The following is a 21,435-nucleotide window of genomic DNA, read 5'->3' as shown; positions in this document are numbered from 1 at the left end:
TCTAATTGGATTAGATTTAATAAATCATTCAATCTAGACCGTTAGATCTTGATCTACCGTTGGATGAAGACATAATGGAGAGTTGGTTTAACCCAATTGGATTGGGTTAGAGGATGGCTACCATAATTGACCATTGGATCTTAATCCCACCATTGGATGAAGACATAATGGGTCAAGTGAATGGCACTTTGCATTGGAGCCCTTGGATCATCATCATGAAAGATCAAGAGGTGAGGCATAATGGACATGTGATTAGCATATGATGTTGACTTGGTCAAAATATGGCACCACATGAAAGGACATATCATTTGATACACCTCCTCACTTGATCTGCACCTCCTCTTATTTGATATGGCCCTTTAGATGATGCCCTTTCATGAGAGGATATGTGCATGGGATGCATCCCTTGGAGATGCATCCCTACACCTATTATAAATAGGTTAGCACTCCATGGGTTTCATCATTCCAATTCCACCCCACTCCTCTCTTCTTTCTTTCTTACATTAGTTTCTTTCTTTCTAGCATTGCTTCTAGTGTGTCCTAAGCCAAGACAAGGTGGTCTTCTTTAGAACAAAAGGATTAGAAGTGATTTTAGAAGGCTAAAGGAAAATAGAAAGGAAGGAAAGCAAGCCATTAGAGTTCTTTAGAAGAATTCTGCATTAAGGATCAAAAGTCTTTGGAGCTAAAGTCTTGATCAAGTTTTCGTGTGGATCACCATTGGAGGGCGGACACTTGGACGCCTCGTGGAGATTGTATACTTTGGATTAGCGTTTGAGGTATTCTACTAATTCTACATTTATTTTATATCATTTGATTATAATCATTAAGGTGATCTAGGCTTAAAAGGGTTTCATGCATAGGAACTTTATTAAGAAATTATGAAAATCCCTAGCTTCCGCTGCGCATTATAACATGCTAAAACCCTACAGTGGTATCAGAGCCATCCTTAATTGGTTGAATCAAATAATAATGCATGATGTATGATTATTAATTTACTATGAGATAGTAATGTCATATGCTTAATGAAATGCTGAAATATATGATTCATATATGATATGTTATGTAATAAAATATCATGATATGAAATTTTCCATATGAAAATATGTTGAAGCATATTAATTAATTGCTTATGATTTATTCATGCTATGAGATAGCCATGATGCATAATAGTTTATTTTAGACATGTTAAATATATGTTACAATTAAAGAATGTGCTAGAGACTAGTAAGCCCTCAATAAAAATTATATTAAGTCATAGTGTTGAAAAACTTTGAGCTAACCCATTCTAGAACAATTAATCTAATTGGTGTCTAAGGAAAGCACTAAAGGTGGTTACTTAATTAGGACCTTACTCTCTGAGTAAGGGGAGCCTCCCACCTGCTTACCTGGCCAATTGTTTGATTGCCTATTATGGATAAGCTTAATATTGATATAACACTATTGATAGCCTTCCTTCATGCCTCGATATTATTATGTCAAGATCCATGCTAGTTTGTTGTGCTAACACAAGACTTGCAATGGGGACTGATATTATACTGTCTTGGTGCATTAAGATGCTTATGGCATATTTTAATATATTGCCTTGTTGTGCAACCACAAGGGCAATATTATTCGAATATGACTATATGGAAATGAAGGGTTTGACTTAACTAAAATATTATTGTTTGTTGTGCTAACACAAGGCAATAGTATTTTAAGAGGACAAGATAAAGTTGAGAATTGCATGAGATGCAATTGGAAAGAGTTTTCTACCTTTGAACTCATAAGAGTTTGTTGTGTAAACACAAGGCTTTTTATGATGAATTAGGATCTCAACCCTACTAAGAAAAATTATATTTTCATGTTTATCATAGGAGAGGGCTATGATATTCGATAAAAATAGTAGGAGACAAATTAGATTAAAGTCCTTATCTAGTTGCAAACATGTCATCATGATTGGTCTGCTTATATTAGTTTTGTTCTTGCATATATAGAATTATTAAATGGCTTCTTCACTTTCACTAAGAGGCATCTTAGATGCCAACAAGTTGACCGGACCAAACTATGTGGACTGGTTGAGGAATTTAAAGATAGTACTCACTCAGGAGAAAATTTTCTATATACTTGAAACCCCTGATCTTGGAGATCTAGGGGATGATGCTACAGAAGAGGAGGTTGCCACACATAAGATGTGGAAAAATGACAGTGTGACTGTCAAATGTATCATACTTGCCTCTATGAGCAATGAATTACAGAGGCAACATGAAGGCATGGACACTCAATCCATACTTCTCAATTTAAAAGAGTTGTATGGAGAACAAAGCAGGACTGCTAGGTATGAGATATCTAAGCAGTTGTTCCATGCTAGAATGAATGAAGGAACTCCAGTGCAAAACCATGTTCTTATAGTTATAGACTTGATCACCAGATTAAGTCAATTAGGTTTTGCTATGGATAGTAAGCTCAGTCAGGATTTGATCCTACAATCACTGCCTGATTCATTCTCTCAGTTTGTTGTGAACTTTCACATGAACAAGCTGAACACCTCTCTGCCCGAGCTGTTAAATATGCTCAAAACAGCTGAAGGGCATATTAAGAAGGATAAAGGTCCACTCCTTCTTATAAATAGCACCTCTATGAGGAAATCGAAAAATAAGGGTTCTAAGAAACGATTGAACCCCAAGAGTAGCATCAAAAAGAAAAAAGGAAAGAAAAACTCCGGATCAAGTACCTATTTTTATTGCGGCAAAGCTGGCCACTGGAAAAGGAATTGCAAGAGTTTTCTTGCAAGTATGAAGACCGATGCAAGAGTTGCATCAAAAGGTATGTTTATGTTACATGCCAACTTGTCATTAAGTTCTTCAAATTCAAATTTATGGGTATTGGATACCGGCTGTGGTTTTCACATTTGCAAATCTTTGCATGGACTACAGAAAATTAAAATTTTGAAGAAAAATGACTTCGAGCTATATGGCGCTGGAGGAGAGTCCATCCAGGCTGAAGCTGTTGGAACCTACAACTTGGAATTGCCTTCGGAAAAGCTCCTACAATTAGAAGATTGTTATTATATGCCCAAAATTATTAGAAATGTAATTTCCATTCCTTTGTTGTTAAAGAAAGGTTTTGAAATTAATGGAAAGGGCAATGGTTGCTCTATTTATTTTTCTAATAAGCATCTTTGCAATGGCATTATGGAAAATGGTCTTCTAGTTTTATTACTTAATGACAATGTCTTTCATATTAATAAAAACAATAAAAGAAAGAGAGAGGAAGTGAATAATACCCTCCTTTGGCATTGCCGACTTGGTCACATAAGTGAATCAAGAATCAACAAGTTATACAAAGAAGAGTTCTTTGATCCTTATGATTATGAATCATTAGGAACTTGTGAATCTTGTCTTATGGGAAAAATGACCAAGTCTCCATTCACTGGACATAGAGAAAGGGCAAGTGAGTTATTAGGACTTATACATACAGATGTATGTGGTCCTATGACAACTCCAGCTAGAGGTGGATACTCTTACTTCATCACATTCACTGATGATTTATCAAGGTTCGGATTTGTGTATCTTATGAAACATAAATCCGAAGCCTTTGATAAGTTTAAAGAGTATCAAAGTATGGTTGAAAAACAAACCGGAAAGTGTATTAAAATCCTTCGATCTGATCGAGGAGGTGAATACCTTTCTAGTGAATTTTTAAATCATCTTAAAGAAAAGGGTATTCTCTCTGAATGGACACCTCCGTATACGCCACAACTAAATGGTGTAGCTGAACGGAGGAATCGTACTCTATTAGATATGGTAAGGTCCATGATGTGCTTTACAGATCTTCCTATTTCCTTCTGGGGTTATGCCTTAGAAACTGCTACATATGTGCTAAACAGGATACCTTCAAAATCTGTATCTAGTACTCCATATGAGATATGGAGAGGTAGAAAGCCCAATCTTAAATATTTTAAAATATGGGGCTGCCAAGCATATGTCAAAAGAAATTTTGGACATAAGCTAAGTGCTAGATCAGATAAATGTACATTTATAGGTTATTCCAAAGAAAGTATTGGATATCTCTTCTATCACCCTACTGAACAAAAGGTATTTGTTAGTAGGCATGCCACTTTCTTAGAAAAAGAATTTATCTTAGAAAAGGGCAGTGAAAGAAGAATTGAACTTAATGAAGTTCAAGACCTACAAATAGAAACACAAGAAATTCTTCAACCAGATGTACCCATTGATGAAGTACAACCACAACACACATCTCCTCTCCAAAGGTCAGATAGAGTGCGAAATGCACCTAAGAGGTATGGATTTATCATTGAGAATGATGAAGCCCACATCGTCGAAAATGATGATCCTCTGACCTATTCGGAAGCTATCATGAGTAATGACTCTAACAAATGGTTAGAAGCTATGAAATCCGAAATAGACTCTATGTATACCAACCAAGTATGGACTTTGGTTGATGCACCAGAAGGTGTAAACCCTATAGGTTGCAAATGGGTCTATAAGAAGAAGATTGGAGCAGATGGCCAAGTAGAAACCTACAAGGCTAGATTGGTGGCAAAAGGTTTCAGGCAAAAGCAAGAAATTGACTATGATGAAACTTTTTCACCAGTTGCCATGCTTAAATCTATTCGGATTTTGCTTGCAATAGCTGCATACTATGATTATGAAATTTGGCAGATGGATGTCAAAACCGCCTTCCTTAATGGTTATCTTGAGGAAGAGGTTTACATGACACAGCCAGAAGGATTTGTCTCAAGTGGGAGAGCAAATCAAGTATGCAAGCTTAAGAGATCCATTTATGGATTAAAGCAAGCATCGAGGAGTTGGAACATCCGTTTTGATACAACAGTCAAAGAGTTTGGTTTTATCAAAAATGTGGATGAACCATGTGTATACAAGAAGACTAGTGGGACTGTCGTTGTCTTCTTAATATTGTATGTAGATGACATACTAATCATTGGAAATGATATTCCAATGTTACAATCGGTCAAGACTTGGCTATCAAAAAGCTTTTCCATGAAAGACTTGGGAGAAGCATCCTATATACTTGGTATAAAGATCTATAGGGATAGATCTAAAAGGATGCTAGACTTGTCTCAGTCTAAGTACATAGATCGTGTGCTGAAAAGATTCAGCATGGAAGGAAGTAAAAGAGGTTACTTACCTATGAGTCATGGCATACGTCTCTCTAAGAAGATGTCTCCTAAGACATCTGAAGAGAGGAATAGAATGAATTCTATTCCCTATGCTTCGGCAGTAGGATCAATTATGTATGCTATGCTATGTACTAGGCCTGATGTTGCTTATGCCTTAGGCATAACAAGCAGATTCCAGGCTGATCCAGGAGAAAATCATTGGATAGCTGTGAAAAATATTCTTAAGTACTTAAGAAGGACTAAAGATATTTTTCTAGTTTATGGAGGATCTGAGTTAAAACTAGAAGGATTTTCTGATTCTAATTTTCAATCAGATCCAGATGATAGCAAGTCCACTTCCGGATATGTCTTTACCCTAAATGGTGGTGCAGTGAACTGGAAGAGTTCCAAGCAGCAAACTGTAGCTGACTCAACTACTGAGGCAGAATACATCGCTGTAAGTGAAGCCGCTAAGAAAGCTGTCTGGATGAAGAAGTTCATCGCTGAGTTGGGAGTAGTTCCTGAGATTACTGGACCAGTTTCAGTTTATTGTGACAACACTGGAGCTGTTGCTCAAGCAAAGGAACCAAGATCTCATCACAAATCCAAGCACATTCTAAGACGCTTCCTCCTCGTTCGAGAGATCGTCGAGAGACAAGACATAGTCATTGAACGAGTAGACACAAAGAACAACTTAGCAGACCCGTTCACTAAAGCTCTACCACAACAGCAGTTCGATCGCCACCTCGATTGTATGGGGATAAAATATAAGAGCGATTGGCTTTAGTGCAAGTGGGAGATTGAAAGAGTAGATGCCCTACAAGCCAATCGCAATATGTATTGCGAAAGGTTTTTTCTTTTGATTTGTCCAAATCACGTACATGACATTTAAATATGAATAAAGGCGTTATGTTTTATCATATGCTGTTGATTATATTTATGATAAACTCCTTAGATTAGGGCAATGGTTTTAAGACTATGATGAGATCATACTAGTGAGACTTAAAATCCTAAAATCCTAATCTTAAATATTTCCAGTCATTGGTACATTGAGTCGGGGATCAATGATTACCGGAAAGACTGGCATGTCTTATGTATGCTCGATGCAGAGGATGATTGATCTCACAATCATTTGTGTGGAGACACTAATACAAAGATGTGGGTGCTCATTAGAGGAATGAGTTCACTGAATTGACCTACAAAGAGAAATCTTATGAAGTCTTACTTACATGTCAAAAGATGATTCTCTTAGTGGGAGTTGTGTAACTGATCCTATGACCTGAGATCACCATGGTTTCTTGTGCACATGAACCCATATTTTGGTTTACACTCATTCATGACAATAAGTTATGTACGAGGTCTTCTGGATATGGTGAATTGTGTACGAAGATTATGAGTAGGTCAACAAGGAATTAATCACTTCTAGTAAGAGAAGATAGCATCCTATTTATTCTAACATATGATAATTCAGGAAGCCTTTGATCAAAGCAGAATGAAAATTAGAAAGAGTTTCTAATGTTTCATTATTTGAATTATCATTAAAAGATTGAGAAAAATATGAATATGAAATTGAGTTTGACATATATTCATACTCATATACATATTTGGGATGCAGTTTGATTAAAGGGTTGAATTGCATGGTAACTTGCCACTGAAGGGTATTTTTGGTATTTCTACCAAATTTTATATTTTCCGGATAGACATGACACGTTGCTAGACGTCAATCTTGTTTTATAGGTTTGATCAAATTAAAGAGTTTAATTCGATCACCAATTAGAAAGGATTCTAATTGTTAAGTTCGGGTTCGCGTAGTTTGGACTTAAATCGATTAGAAGAGTTCTAATCAAGTTGGGTCAACTCGCACTCACACCTATTGCTGGCTAAGTATGGAACCCAATGGGTCACACACAAGAAAACTTATCAAGGGTCTAATTGGATTAGATCATGTTTGCAAGATAAACATCCTAGCAGGTGTTGCAAACCTTAGCTCCTGATTCGAATTGGATTCGAATCTGATTCTTAATTGATCTAATTTGATTAGATCATATTCTAATATGGGTTAGCCAAGAGTTGGCACCTAATTGGCTTAGTTTGAGTCTAATTGGATTAGATTTAATAAATCATTCAATCTAGACCGTTAGATCTTGATCTACCGTTGGATGAAGACATAATGGAGAGTTGGTTTAACCCAATTGGATTGGGTTAGAGGATGGCTACCATAATTGACCATTGGATCTTAATCCCACCATTGGATGAAGACATAATGGGTCAAGTGAATGGCGCCTTGCATTGGAGCCCTTGGATCATCATCATGAAAGATCAAGAGGTGAGGCATAATGGACATGTGATTAGCATATGATGTTGACTTGGTCAAAATATGGCACCACATGAAAGGACATATCATTTGATACACCTCCTCACTTGATCTGCACCTCCTCTTATTTGATATGGCCCTTTAGATGATGCCCTTTCATGAGAGGATGTGTGGATGGGATGCATCCCTTGGAGATGCATCCCTACACCTATTATAAATAGGTTAGCACTCCATGGGTTTCATCATTCCAATTCCACCCCACTCCTCTCTTCTTTCTTTCTTACATTAGTTTCTTTCTTTCTAGCATTGCTTCTAGTGTGTCCTAAGCCAAGACAAGGTGGTCTTCTTTAGGACAAAAGGATTAGAAGTGATTTTAGAAGGCTAAAGGAAAATAGAAAGGAAGGAAAGCAAGCCATTAGAGTTCTTTAGAAGAATTCTGCATTAAGGATCAAAAGTCTTTGGAGCTAAAGTCTTTATCAAGTTTTCGTGTGGATCACCATTGGAGGGCGGACACTTGGACGCCTCGTGGAGATTGTACACTTTGGATTAGCGTTTGAGGTATTCTACTAATTCTGCATTTATTTTATATCATTTGATTATAATCATTAAGGTGATCTAGGCTTAAAAGGGTTTCATGCATAGGAACTTTTTAAGAAATTATGAAAATCCCTAGCTTCCGCTGCGCATTATAATATGCTAAAACCCTACAAAGCATTCATAATTAGTGCGACGGTTGTAACTGGATAAGCCCCATGCTGTATCTTGGAACACAGATCCTTCCTGTCCATGTTCGGTCTCGAGGAGATCCTAAATATTTTAACCTGCAAGTCTATTCTTATGATCACCGATTTATGGAGTTTTGTGACAAACTACCTACTTTAATTTTGGTTTGCGGTTGGTCTTGATCTACTCGCTATTTCTCACTCTATTAACATGAGACCTGAATGCGCTTATTGATTTAAATCAAAATATACCGTTATCCTGAATGATGTCCGCAGGCATCATAGCTTCCTCGAAATCATGCCATACGTGGAGTGCAATGATGGGTTGAGCAACCAGGAAATGTGAGTCAATTTACTGGTCAGTTGATTCTTCCATGAGGAAAACTCAATATCTGGATGGAAAAGAATTCACAAGGGACGTAGTGGTCTACTCCTGGATGTTATATAGATTGGATTCATTGCGTTCAATCAATTTATACAATGGGTTTGATTCATCAAGCTGGGTTAGTTTTTTCTTTTTTATTTTTTTCTCTCTTTTTTCTTTCTTTTCTTACTGTAAATTGGATGATTTATAAGTAAACACATGCGAAAAGATCCATGGAAAGCAATCTCGCAATTGTTGTGGGAAGTGTTGCTCTCCTATTTCAAGATCTAAGCTGCTGCATTATACTTTTCTGAGGGAAAAGGGGGGTGAAATACCACCCAGCTTTTGTTTATGAGGAAAAGAAGATCAAAAAATTACAAATGGTGAACCAGAAGCACATCAACTTGACTATACGCTCAGGTCTTGTTTCACTCAACACGGAGAGAAGGTAACAGCAAACAGAGGGACAATCAGAAGACAATTCTTTCAGACTAAACAGGCACGCCAAGAACTGCTCAAAAGAAAGGCTAATCTTCCGAACCAGGAACACTCGTGCGGATGAACAGGTATGCCGTCCAGGCCGGAGAAAAGAATTGGACCTTTTTGAGAAGACAACTGATTGAAGGAGAGGCTGTAGAACTTTAATTCCAGCTCTTCTGCGACCACGAGAGAGGAGCTGAGAAAAAAAAATCAGTTCTGAATATACATCTCATGTCACAAGTCAGTGAGCTTGTGCCAGAATCGACTATGGTGGAGTGTAGTGAATGGTATATTATAAAATCATATATAGGTATATGATATTAGAATGATCTTGGATTCCTAACCTCAAAGACTGATATTCCATCAGTGGGTCTAGGGGTGATTTAGAATTACTGTCATGTAGGATCACTATGGTGCAACCAAATACGATGATTTTATTATCTTCAGCCACATCGTTTTTGATCTTGGGATGATCACCCATACCAAATGTCCCCTAATTGATTCACGATGCATCTTCATTTGATAGATTGGGTTTTTTTCGGATGTTCGAACAACTAATATACCGATTAATTTTTATTCAACATGAAACTTTAGTCCAGTCCATGATTGATGAAATAGAGACGGTTTAAGGAGTATCTGAGATTCCTTTATCCCGATTCTTTTCCAAAGTCTTGTTAAACCACTCCCGTTTCCGCGTGTTTTTCGGACTCCTGTTAAGCCACTGCTGTTTCCACGCGTTTTAAAACGCAACGCGTTTTAAAATCCAAACACCACCGATAAGATTAGTAAGGGTATTAGCAGGCGGCCTTGCTCTGGGCCTTTCTTATAAATCTTGGCAGACCTTGTTCGTCGGCCTCACCTTAGCCTGGCCCGCAAAACTCTACACGGCCCATGTTTGACGCTTATAATAACATGACAATTACGCATGAATATTTTTGTAATAACCTAGAATTGTTTAGCCCTGTATAAGTACTCAAGATCTTTTCAGACCATAATTTATATGGAGTTAAATATACGCCCATATGAATCCTTGCATACTCCCCTCATATAAACCTTGGGCATTCTTGTTAAGCTAAAAATTCAAATCCAATCAAATTCAATTATAAATAGCACGATCGGTCCATGGTTAGCCTAAAAGAACTCATACTATACTATTCCCTAGTCCACATGGGATATGAGCCGAGTTCGATCTAATACCATTTGTAATGACCTAGAATGCGAAAAAGGCTAACAAAAAAAAACATGCATTACTTAGTCTTGTATAAGTACCCAGAGTCTTCCTAGCATATAACCAAATTTGGGACTAAATACATCCTCGCAAGGATGCTCATAGTTTTCCTTAATGTATATATATTTTCAATATAGTAAATTATGATTCTGGTTTAATGAATGCCATTATGATTCTGGTTTAATGAATGCCATTTTAGGTATATGCATGACAATCGTTTGAAACCATAATTAGCCATTATGGCAATTTAGTGGACTATTATTTGCTTGAAGGTTCAACAAAACCATTTTTTAATATTATTTTATTGCTATTTTTAAGGGCGTATCCGCATATTTATTTCTTCATCATTTATCTCTAAAGACTATAGATTTGAGTTTACAGTAACAGATGGACCAATTGACGGTGAAAGATCAAAGAATGCCCGTTTTGGCTGCCATATAAAGTTGCTGTAACAAGCATAGCGCATGTTTTTTTTTTGGCTGTAATGATATTTGGCAATCATATGCATTATAATGTAATGAAGGCGCCCTGAAGTTGTTATTATGGTCATCTTGTAAAACCATGAGTTTCTAGGGTGCATGGCAAACTTGGACGGTCTGTAATTCGTCCCACAACTAGTTGCAGTCATCAAGAACTCAAGTTTAAAAGTGATGAGCCTTTTTTTTTTTGGTACAATGGCGGATCACACCCGACGGGTGTGAATGCAACCAATAGAATCAGAAAGGAGAAGAGCATATAGTGAAGTAGGGACCGACATGTGGTCCACCCAAAAGAAGCTCCCAGAGTGATGGGCCGCATAGCCAATCGGCAGCGTTGTTTGCCTCCCTATAGTCGTGTGATGTCCTCAATAGAGCACTTCGTCTAAAAGCCTGCAAATATCGTGGAGAAGTGGACTAGAGCCAGCACCCCGTCCCCGACTCTAGATCCAATTGATAACGGTGGCCGAGTCGCCATCAAGGAGAATGTGATCCGCCCCCACCATATGCCTCGCACAGGTGACCCCCTTTCATGTAGCTCAAAACTCAGCACATACCGTGGACGTGTCAAAGATTCACCGACCCCCAGCCGCTACTAGTCTGGCAATGTGGTCTCGAATGACAAATCTAGTGCCTCCAGTGCTCCCTCCCTCACCAATACTCCCGTCAAAGTTCACATTGAGGAAACCAGGGGGTGGGGGCTTCCATGAGACCAGCACGATCCTGGGCACTGCACGAGCAAAAAAGGGGCCCCAAATTTTTCCGACCATCCTAAGGAATGATGATGTAGTAGTGCGGATGACCTCAGCTGCATGAAGAAGAGCCCTCTCCGCCACCTGACTCGAGAGCGCTCTGCTGTCCTCGAAGATCCGAGCATTCCTATCTAACCAGTAATAATAGGCTAGATAGACAACCCTGATGCCTGATACTCCCTAATTAGGGCTTCGCGAGGTGTCCAAGAAATGTAGAAAATCCTCGGTAGACACCCATCTCTGTCGAGGACCATAGAGACTCGAGGCGTACCCTCAGATCCGTGCGGCTCTCGGGCACCCAATGAGGGCATAAAAAATAGATTCCTCCGCCCTCAGTAGTCAATGCAGTCCGGAGAGATGCTCATCCCATGCCAAGCTAGCACACCTCTGGTAGGCAAGTAGCCCCATGCCACCTTCTAGATAAACATGGCAACACATGGGTGGATACGGGTCATACGAGGTCCTCATCCCATGATTGCCTGCTTGGAGCAAATAGATCATAGACTCTACCTCCCTCCAACTGTCCCACGTCAATCATGGACGACCAACTGCTCAGTGGCACCCCTGATAACCATCTATCCTCCAAGACTCGGATGGCATGCTCGTCTCCAATCTCCCATCTGATCTCTAGTAGGACCGCTGGGGCGCGGGCACAAATCTCTCTCCAGATAAAGAAACTGCGGTTGCATGTACGAAAGACTATCAGATCGGCCAAATCCCCGTACTTGGCCCTCATCAGAGCACCCTGAGGCTTTTCGACTTAAGAATGAACCTGGCTGCCAGCCTGGTCGTGAGGATCTCCCGTCGCTCGATCAAGGCATGAACTCCCACTCCTCTACTGTTGGTCGGTTGACTAATGGAGTCCTACGCCAGAAGATGCACACCACCTCTGCCTCCATACCGCCCCTAGAGGAAGCTCCTAAACTGCCACTCTATACACTGTAATGCTGCAATAGGCACCAAGGAATGTGATAGCAGATAAACAAGGATCGAGCTCAAGACTTACCTCACTAGAATGACTTTGCTCATCATCGATAGGGTACCCACCTACCAGCTCTCCAATCTGCTCCCAATGCCCTGCTCCATAAGAATGCAATCCGCCCTACATAGCCGCCTACCTGAAATCGGGACCCCCAAGTATCTCAAGGTCCCCTCCTGCTCTTCGATCCACAGGATGTCGGTAATAGTCATCCTCACATCTGGATGGATCTATGGGCTGAAGCAGATAGCTGACTTTGCTAGGTTGACTTGCTGTCTGGATACCGCACAGTACTCCCCCAAATTGACCTTCCATGGAGACATGCTTCAAGTGTTTCCAAACTAAGTATGGTTGCATGGGAGGTGGTTTGCCAATGCCAACCTAAAGCACTTGCGGGTAGGGCTAATCGGATCAAATACTAGCATATCCATATCCATATTTATTTTATTTGTCGAATACAAATATAGATATGGATGTCAATCGGATGCAAAAATTCTTATCCATATTTATTTTAAATGGATATAGATACAAATTGAATACTTAAAATACGGATATAAATCGGATAATTAAAATTATGACCACATTATCAAAGATATTACTATATAAATGATAAATTAAGTTAATAGCATATTAATGTGGTTATTTATTTTTTTAAAAAGTTCAAAGTGCCATATAAAAATGAATAGGATTATAAATGGAATCGGATATTCCAATTTGAATCGAATAGTTAATATGTATATGGATATGGATATTAGTAGAATGCTTAAATTTCTATATATATTCGAATAGATTTGGATATGAAAACAGATCCAGATGAATATTATCTGATCCACTTTCATCCTTAAGGGGCTCGATGTTCCAAATGGCCAGAGGCAGTACTCTGGAAGGTGGCTGGGAGAATTGTTCTACATCTTACGATATGATGCCAGCTAGAATACTCAAAAACAAATATGTTTTTAGTGGTTCAAAGGAGGATTACTTTGCATCAAGATCTGGTTCACCTATTTGAATTGCTTTACCCAAGCTAAATACTCACCACTAATGCGGAGCTGTTATCCCAGATTCTTAGCATAGATAATTATATTGATGCAAATAGATGATTGAATGCCACCTTGGTTAGGCAATGCTTGGCTTCATATATTGCTGATATGGTCCTTACAAAACCCAAAGCGATAGCTGATGATGATAATATTCTATCTTGGGATGACAACTATAGGTGTACACTCGTAGCTCAGGCAAATTTGCAGGAATATGTTACCCAACTAGTGATTCAGATTCCTACTGTAGATCATTTTGTTGATGCAAATGGAGGATGGAATGTAATATATTAGTGTATTCTGTGTTGTGGTCACAACTATAGAAACTAATTTGGTTCAGCAAGTGAACAGGAATTTGTTACCAGCATCAAATCCCAACAAATGGGGCATGCCATTTGTCAGCATTGTTCGGAATGGAATGGACTTGGTTGATGACCACTTTTTTTTTTCCAGCATGTTTCTTACTAGTGTTCAAACTAGTGCTCAAATGGTAACTCTCAGACTAAACTCCTCTATGATCTTTGAAAAATTTGGAAATCAACAAAAGATCAAGTATTCTATGAAAAATATACTATTTCAAATCTGGTCATATTGTGAGGATTCGTGTGCGCATGTATTTAGTTTCATTTCAATTGTGCACCAGATAGATCTTGGTACCTGTACGGGATCAGAAACACCTAAATAACAACTTCAAACTAGCTTTTTTTGCATGAACGTATCAAGCATTACTACTAGCAGATGAATATTTGGATTCCATTAGCAATAGTAACCAATGGCAGCCTTGTAGACATGGCTTGATATGAAAGCAACTTTCTAGGATCTACACTGTCAAAGAATCTATTTGGAAGGCAACTTGGCAGCAGTTACTTTTAGGATAACTGGTATATTCTCTACCACATTAAGCATTCTGAGAACTAATATAGCTGATTTCGAAGTGACACCAGCCACAAGGAGAATTAACTTGTAGAATTTTTTAGCAAGGTGTGCTTTCGCACCCTTTAGGCCTTGGTTCTGGTCATCCAACTTTGATCCAAATCTTATTCTTCTTGCAAATAGTAATGCTAATTTTTATGGTTTTCCTGCAATATAATGCAGTAACCCTGCTTCTACGTACACACACACACACATACAAAAAGAAAAAGTGCATGATACTAATGATTCTATGTGAGTTAGGTCGGATAGATAATGATAAACAATATATTTTTCTTTGTATAATGATCGAACATCTAAATCATTTACTTGAAGCCTATATTCCTTGTAACAAGGTAAAGACAGAGTCCTTTAATAAATAAGCAAAATACCTCTATGGTGCAGGGGAGGTAAAAAAAATACATACAAAGAAATATTAAAGAAAATAAAATATAAAGAGATAGGTTTTAAATTTTAAATCTTAATTATTGGACAAGTGATAATATTTCTTGACAAACATATTATGCAAACAAATAGTTGCATTATATGTAACAATAAATACTATTCCAGTTGGTTCAAGGAAGGGATAGCAAGGGAGAAATAGGTGAAGAGTCGTCTTGCAACCCTTGTTCAACTGCAAATGCCCTATCAACCATCACCCGTGCCTTAAAACCAAAATGATTATTTTTCATTCTTGTGCAAGAAGAAAACCAGAAAAAACTCAACTCTTGAAAATAAATATAAGCAAAAGAACCAACCCCAACCAAAAAAGATCATTTTTTTGATTAAGATAAGGTGGAAAATACAATCTTGGAAATAAATATGAGCAAACACCCATCTCCAAATCAGAAATCAAAAAGAAAAAGTTTGTAAACAAAATTAAACAAAAAGGTAAAGTTTGGCATTCGAATTTATTTAGCAAATGCTCCAAAATCTGAGATTTAAAATATTGGAAAAAAAGAAAGGCTAAAAAGAAGAAATAATAAACTAAAAATTGTACCTTGACAAAGCCATTGCTCTCACCATGTATCGAGCCTGCACGGCTTTCAATTTTGGAGATCAGCTCATTTGATGAGAAGGAAATACGTTAAAGAAACCATCAATAAATAAATTTTCCAATAGATAAAGATAAATAAAGTGGATGTCGATTTGATTTAATCCTATTCGCATTGATTTGATCAAAAAATTTTACCTTCTTCTTGTCGATGTTACTTCAGATGCCAACGAAGCCCATATGTTGAGAACAACGAAGAGAAATGGAGAGGATTTTTAATTGATTTTAATTAAGAAGAATTCTAATTAGTTAAGAAATGTTAAATCCTTCCAGTTTAATCAATTCTGATTTTTTTTTTTCACTTATTTCTATTTTCACTTTTTTAATTGATTTTAGTTAAAAAGAATCCTGATTAGTTAAGAAATAATAAATCTTTCCTTTCTAACCAATGCCAACTTTTTCACTTATATCTATTTGGAAAGTTCTTAATAGGCAGATAATTTTAAATTTCAAAATTGCACTCCTAAAATGGCGAATAACATGCTTTCTTGATAACATGACAAGGATGTTATTTTTTTTTTTTGGTTATTTCGAGATTTTAGTGAATTTCAAGACAAATAAGAGGTTTATCGAGATAAGTTGTAGTCTTAGTTAAGTGTCATCTAACCCAAGCTAGATTCGGAAAAAAATGGGCTTATTTAACTTTGATTGTCACTGGAATGCGCATCAATTTGTAAGCATAGATCATCCATTGCCCAATCTAGATGCATGCTGATGAATGATGGATAAAAGAAATGGACTTGCATGAAAAAGCAAATCTCATGCATGGTGGTGGACCTTTGGCTTTTCTTAAGCACATTCATCCATCATTCAACTAATGAGTAACAACCTAGTATAAAGTGTGCACTCTTCAACAATTATGACTTGGATTTTTGCAACTTATTCAACAGAGGAGATAACTAACCCCCTTTTGAAAGATATCCAGCAGAAAAAGAGTCTTTTTTATTTTAGGCTACCCGCATCTACAGAGAAAACAATAAGACGGCAGATTGGGTAGCTGCGAGAGCCTTGAATGGTTTCATCGGTCTGAGTTTGTTTACATTTTGCTTGCTGATATGAGTGGTGTAACTCATCAAAGGTTTCAGTTTGGCTTTGCCCTTTCTCTTGTACCAAAAAGAAGAATTCTAACGACCCGGCATGGCCGGTCGCCAAGTTGCTTCAGAGAAGTAGGCAGTGGGGTTGCCTTCTCTTCATATCTTGCAACCGCATATGACCATCCATGCGTTAATCCTTACAATCGCATCGTCACTCCCGAGCCAGTACCGATCAAATACAGTACCCGTCGGATGCTTGAGATATACGCACCGCGTCAGATACAAGCGCGTGTCAAGTACTTGGTTGTGGGGCCCGCTGTCAACGCCCGCCCTCCTTAAAAAGGGTGGAGGTCATATTTGTTTGACCTTTCGTCTTCTGCGCCCCGTCTCCCCCCCCTTCCTTGTCTCTCCCCTTGATTTCGATCCTAGGGTTTCGAATTCGGATCGCTTTCTACTTTCTTTTGATCGATGGATGGCCTAGATTCCGTCGTCGATCCCTTGCGGGAGTTCGCCAAGGACAGCGCCCGTCTCGTCAAAAGATGCCACAAGCCCGATCGCAAGGGTAAGTCCCGATTCCGGATCTCCTATTCCGATTTGATCGATCTGTGCGATGTGATGCGTTATATCGCTTAGAATTTCTGTCTTCCGTCGGATTTTTGATTCTTTCCTTTGGATCTTGCGGGTTTCTAACTGATCGGGCCTGTAGAATTCACGAAGGTGGCGGTGCGCACGGCGATTGGATTCGTGGTGATGGGATTCGTGGGGTTCTTCGTGAAGCTGATCTTTATCCCGATCAACAATATCATCGTCGGATCCGGTTAGGTAATGCGATCCGTACGCGAGGGAGATCCCTAAGATTTAGTTTTACCGTAAATAATTTCCAACTATTGTTAGTCTTCGTAGAAAAATTTGATTTTGGTGAATTATTGGTCATTACGATCATATTTTTTTCGTCCGTTTTCTGCAGTCAGGATCCTTGCTGTTAAATCGCGGTAATCTTTCTCTGAAAAAGTCAAGATTTTCTTTCTTTTTGCTTGTTATCATCTTATGCCCTTTGGATGTGAAAAATAATTGCTTTTGCTTTGGTTCCTGTAGATTTAGTGGACATTTTTTGCAGCTCGTCAATATTTGATGTATGTTCAGAGATTATAGGATTTCTACACCGTTGACATGAAATTTCGTGCTAAACTTATGCCCTTTAGATATGAAAAATAATTGCCTTTGCTTTGGTTCCTCTAGATCTAATTAACAATTTTTGCAGCTGGTCAAATATTTGTTGTCTTCTCAAAGCTTATAGGATTTCTACACCATTGACATGAAATTTCGGGCCAAATTGCCCTTTAGATATGAAAAATAATTGCTATTGCTTTGGTTCCTGTAGATTTAGTTAACAGTTTTTGCAGCTGGTCAAATTTTTGATGTCTTTTCAGAGCTTATAGTATTTCTACACCATTGACATGAATAATGACTACTGCTTGTTGGTATGTTTATATTTGTTTTACATGTTCAACTTGTGATACAAATAACTGTAAGGAGTCGTCGATTAAGTTGATATCTTGTCTCAGCACCTTGTGTGAATACATGGAAGGGTTGATTTACATTGGAAATGGCGGATCAAACCCATCACATGTTATATCATTTTCCTTATGGACAAGGAGCTATCAGTTATGGACATTGTAGAAAGTTAATCAGTGCTTACATAGGTTACATAATTTATCAAATAAAGGACTTGCCTGCCCTTAGGAGATTAGCTTGGGTGAATCCAGAGTGCAGATGAATTTTGCTATTTGGTAAACATTGTTATTTGTGAAAGGAAAAGGCCATTGAGCACTTGCCAGATTGCCCATTCCCATTCCATAGTAGGAACTATTACCCCAGAAAAAAAGGCTGTGATCCCCTTGTTTCATTCAGACAAGCAACTGGCAGATGATCTCACAGGTGCTATATAGTAATATTCTCTGTGAAAAAAATTATCATGATATGATGAAAATAGAAGGGATTGAATAATGATTAGGATTAGCAAACTTCTTGTCGATAAAATTTTGCTTAAAAATTATGCAAATACACAAGCTTCCACTTCTTGGAAAGAAATAAGGCCATGCATTTTTAGGCTTGTTGAATATCTTTCTCTCTCTTAAGCATGGTAAGTGTTACAGCAAGAAGTTAAACACTTTGTGGCAGTTTTGTATTGTTTCTTAGGTAGAAGGTAAATCAGTTAACTTCCTGTATTTATTTAATTCCCCCTCCCTCTTTTGAATGTCGTAAAATGCTAAGGAGGGCTACTTCTGGAGGAAGGATTTTGCATTACTTGGACAGACACTAGAGCTACACCATAGATGGAGACCGAGGCTACTTTTTGGTCAAGAAAAAATATTCTTGCATTCAGTGTGTATTTTTCAAGTGGCCTATTCTGCATTTTCAGTTGTGACCATACTCAAAAATGTCTGTAGCCATGAGAAACTTTCTGGTAATAGCTTGAATGATTTATTAGTGTAACTCATCCTTGTGCTGCAGCAGAATGACTAGAAGATGGACTTATATGGAGTTTCTGGTTTGAGTCTTGACTAGGTGTTGGAACACATTCGTGTGTGGAATCAATGAGGTGGAGCTCTCAAAATACTCAGCATGTGGAAGTGCTTAGAAGTATTCATGTAAAAAAAAATGCAAAATGTTACAAAATAATACAAAAAAATCCAATTTGTTGTTTTTTCTATGAAATTCATGATATAAAGATTCTTATTATGGTAAACGTTAATATTGGTACTATGCTGGAATTAACTTCATTAAAATATATTACAACAAAAGTTGTTAGCATGAAGCTGATCGTACAGGAATAAGGGCAAGATTTTGGAGCAAGTACAACATCTTAACCGGAAGATTCTAGCTACTAAGTTAACCATATGAGGGCCCTTAAGCATCTTGTCCATGCGAGGCATCATTTATATTACCAAATACAACATCTCCTATTGATGATGTACATGCCGTAAAGCTTGAACAAGTCTATAATTCAATTTTTGTGTATAATATTCAGATGCTAATGATTGCGTTGTGTATGCATAGGTTTTACATTGGGAGTATAGAATGCTTTCATTCTGATTTTTCTTGTGAACAATCCTCCTTTTGAGTTTTCTTGGGAACAATCTTTCTCTTGATAAGCCTTATGAATGCCTCCTCTCTCCTCTCGTTCCTACTTATTCTATGCTAATTTCTATTTTGCTAGGTCTTTGTTTCCTAGCAAATTGACATTTATCTTTTTGTTCCTTGATCTCTTTGTATTTGTCTATCTATCATGTTTTTTCCAAGTCAACAAAACTCCCTTCCCTTCTTTATTCTCTTTTACATAATTCTGTTCATTTTTCATCAGAACATCTTGTCAAGGAACTGTTTGTAGGAAGTCCCTCCGTTTCACCTGCTGTAATAAGTCCCTCTGTTTCACAGCAATTTTTCTTAGCTCTCTCAATTCTCATTATCCATGTTCGGCATGGTTATGCTTGCCTCTTGGGAGAGGAAGATGTTTTTCTCATTAAGAGGAGGAATCAAGCTTTTAATCTTCTCTTCCTTACTGTTTTACTCTCTTTTTTTCCCTCCAAATGCTCCTAGCTAATTTTGCAGATGTAGAGAGATTATAAGATAACTTTCTTTGTGAATACTAACAAAAAGAAGTGATGTAAAAATTTTCTTTGCGATCATCTGAGAGATTGATAAATTGAAATTTGGCTCTTGCTTCTGATGAATATGACAATTTTGGGCCGGGAGTGTTACATTTGTTAGAAAGTTAGGCAAATCATTTTAGCAAGAAGTATCTTCAATCTGCTTTATGGGGTGATGCTTGTAAGACTGAAGAGTGCGCATGGCAGGACCATGGGAGGGCAGGCTTCATTTCGGAAAGGGGAAAAAATTTTGAATGGATGCTACCATTTAAAAAGCTTGTGCGAACTCTGGAGGATGCCATAGTTATCTTGTTTATTTAGTCTTTATGAACTCTTATGAGAAACTCACTAATGATTTCATCTGGGAACTTGCCATTGAAGAATTAAGTAGGAAAAAGTTATTCACTTGATTGGTCCAATGTAATTAAATGAAGTTTATATTTGTTGATTTAGGTAGGATATGCATGGGTCCAGGATTTGCCAGATCTTTCTCTTCCAAGTCTAAAAGGTTAGGGGAAAAACTTCAAAGAGTCCTCTAGCTCAGCTTCAAGCATCAATGCGTAGGCTCCATGATGGGTGATTTCTTTTGTTGGCTGGCAAGCCAATGTCAATCCTGACCTATGACTAACACTTGCTAAAAATATTACCTTCAGAAGGCCTTCAATCCATTATTGGCATTATGTACTGGATGGTTGATGAGATCACCACTTGCTTTCTTCACTTTGTAATTAGTAAAACATGTTTTCTACTTTTCTCATGAAGGTTGATAAACTTGCATTTCTGTTCCCATACATTTTAAGGATGCTTTCTTCAATTACATGAGACACAGCAATGTAGTATTTGAAAGGAGTTGTTGAACTGATGTCATGCAGCTATCCATCCACATTCTGTAATTTAGATCTTTGCATTGCATCATATTCATGTTGGTATGCTGCACGGCTTCACAATATACATGTTCATCTAACTCTGCCGTGTGCGCTTTTGCTTGCAGAGAATGAGTTGTTCGAAGAAGAGACAAGGAGAAATGGCACATTACCAATATATAACCTCCAGCCTCTTTTGACTCTCCGAAGGACAATTTTTATACTAAGAATCCATTATTCGTATTAGACATTTAGGCTGAGCAGATTGGTTTTGTGGTCAACTTTCTTAGATTTTTTTTTACAAAAAAATTGAGCTTGCTATATACAACAATTTTGTGGTGGACTCATTTTCATTGAATTTAATCTGGCAGCAGGCATTGTTAAAATCTTAACAATTCCTCAGGCATCTGCCTGTTGCTGATTGTTGATTTATGACATACTTTCTCAGCATCAA

General features: G+C 37.8%; 1 protein-coding gene across 2 annotated transcripts; it reads left to right on the top strand.

Moving 5' to 3' along the window:
- Positions 1–16,822: 16,822 nt before the first annotated feature.
- On the top strand, positions 16,823–21,435 carry LOC103699398 (protein transport protein Sec61 subunit gamma-like). Of its 2 annotated transcripts, XR_015975704.2 has the most exons (4): positions 16,823–17,030; positions 17,175–17,290; positions 20,572–20,626; positions 21,110–21,435. XR_015975704.2 is itself a non-coding variant. In XM_008781420.6 (3 exons), exons 1-2 carry the CDS (start codon positions 16,937–16,939, stop codon positions 17,288–17,290), a joined length of 210 nt encoding a protein of 69 aa, XP_008779642.1. In that variant the 5' UTR covers positions 16,828–16,936; the 3' UTR covers positions 21,110–21,435. The 2 variants fall into 2 exon arrangements, 1 of the variants encoding a protein (XP_008779642.1); XM_008781420.6 differs by lacking the exon at positions 20,572–20,626 and having other exon boundaries at positions 16,828–17,030.

This window comes from Phoenix dactylifera, chromosome 2 (assembly GCF_051530095.1).
Source record: "Phoenix dactylifera cultivar Ajwa chromosome 2, Ajwa_hap1_PhDact_Kaust_v1.1, whole genome shotgun sequence".
Taxonomy (NCBI): Eukaryota; Viridiplantae; Streptophyta; class Magnoliopsida; order Arecales; family Arecaceae; genus Phoenix; species Phoenix dactylifera.
Note: the sequence above shows the minus strand (reverse complement) of the source record. Positions and strands in the feature narration are given on the sequence as shown.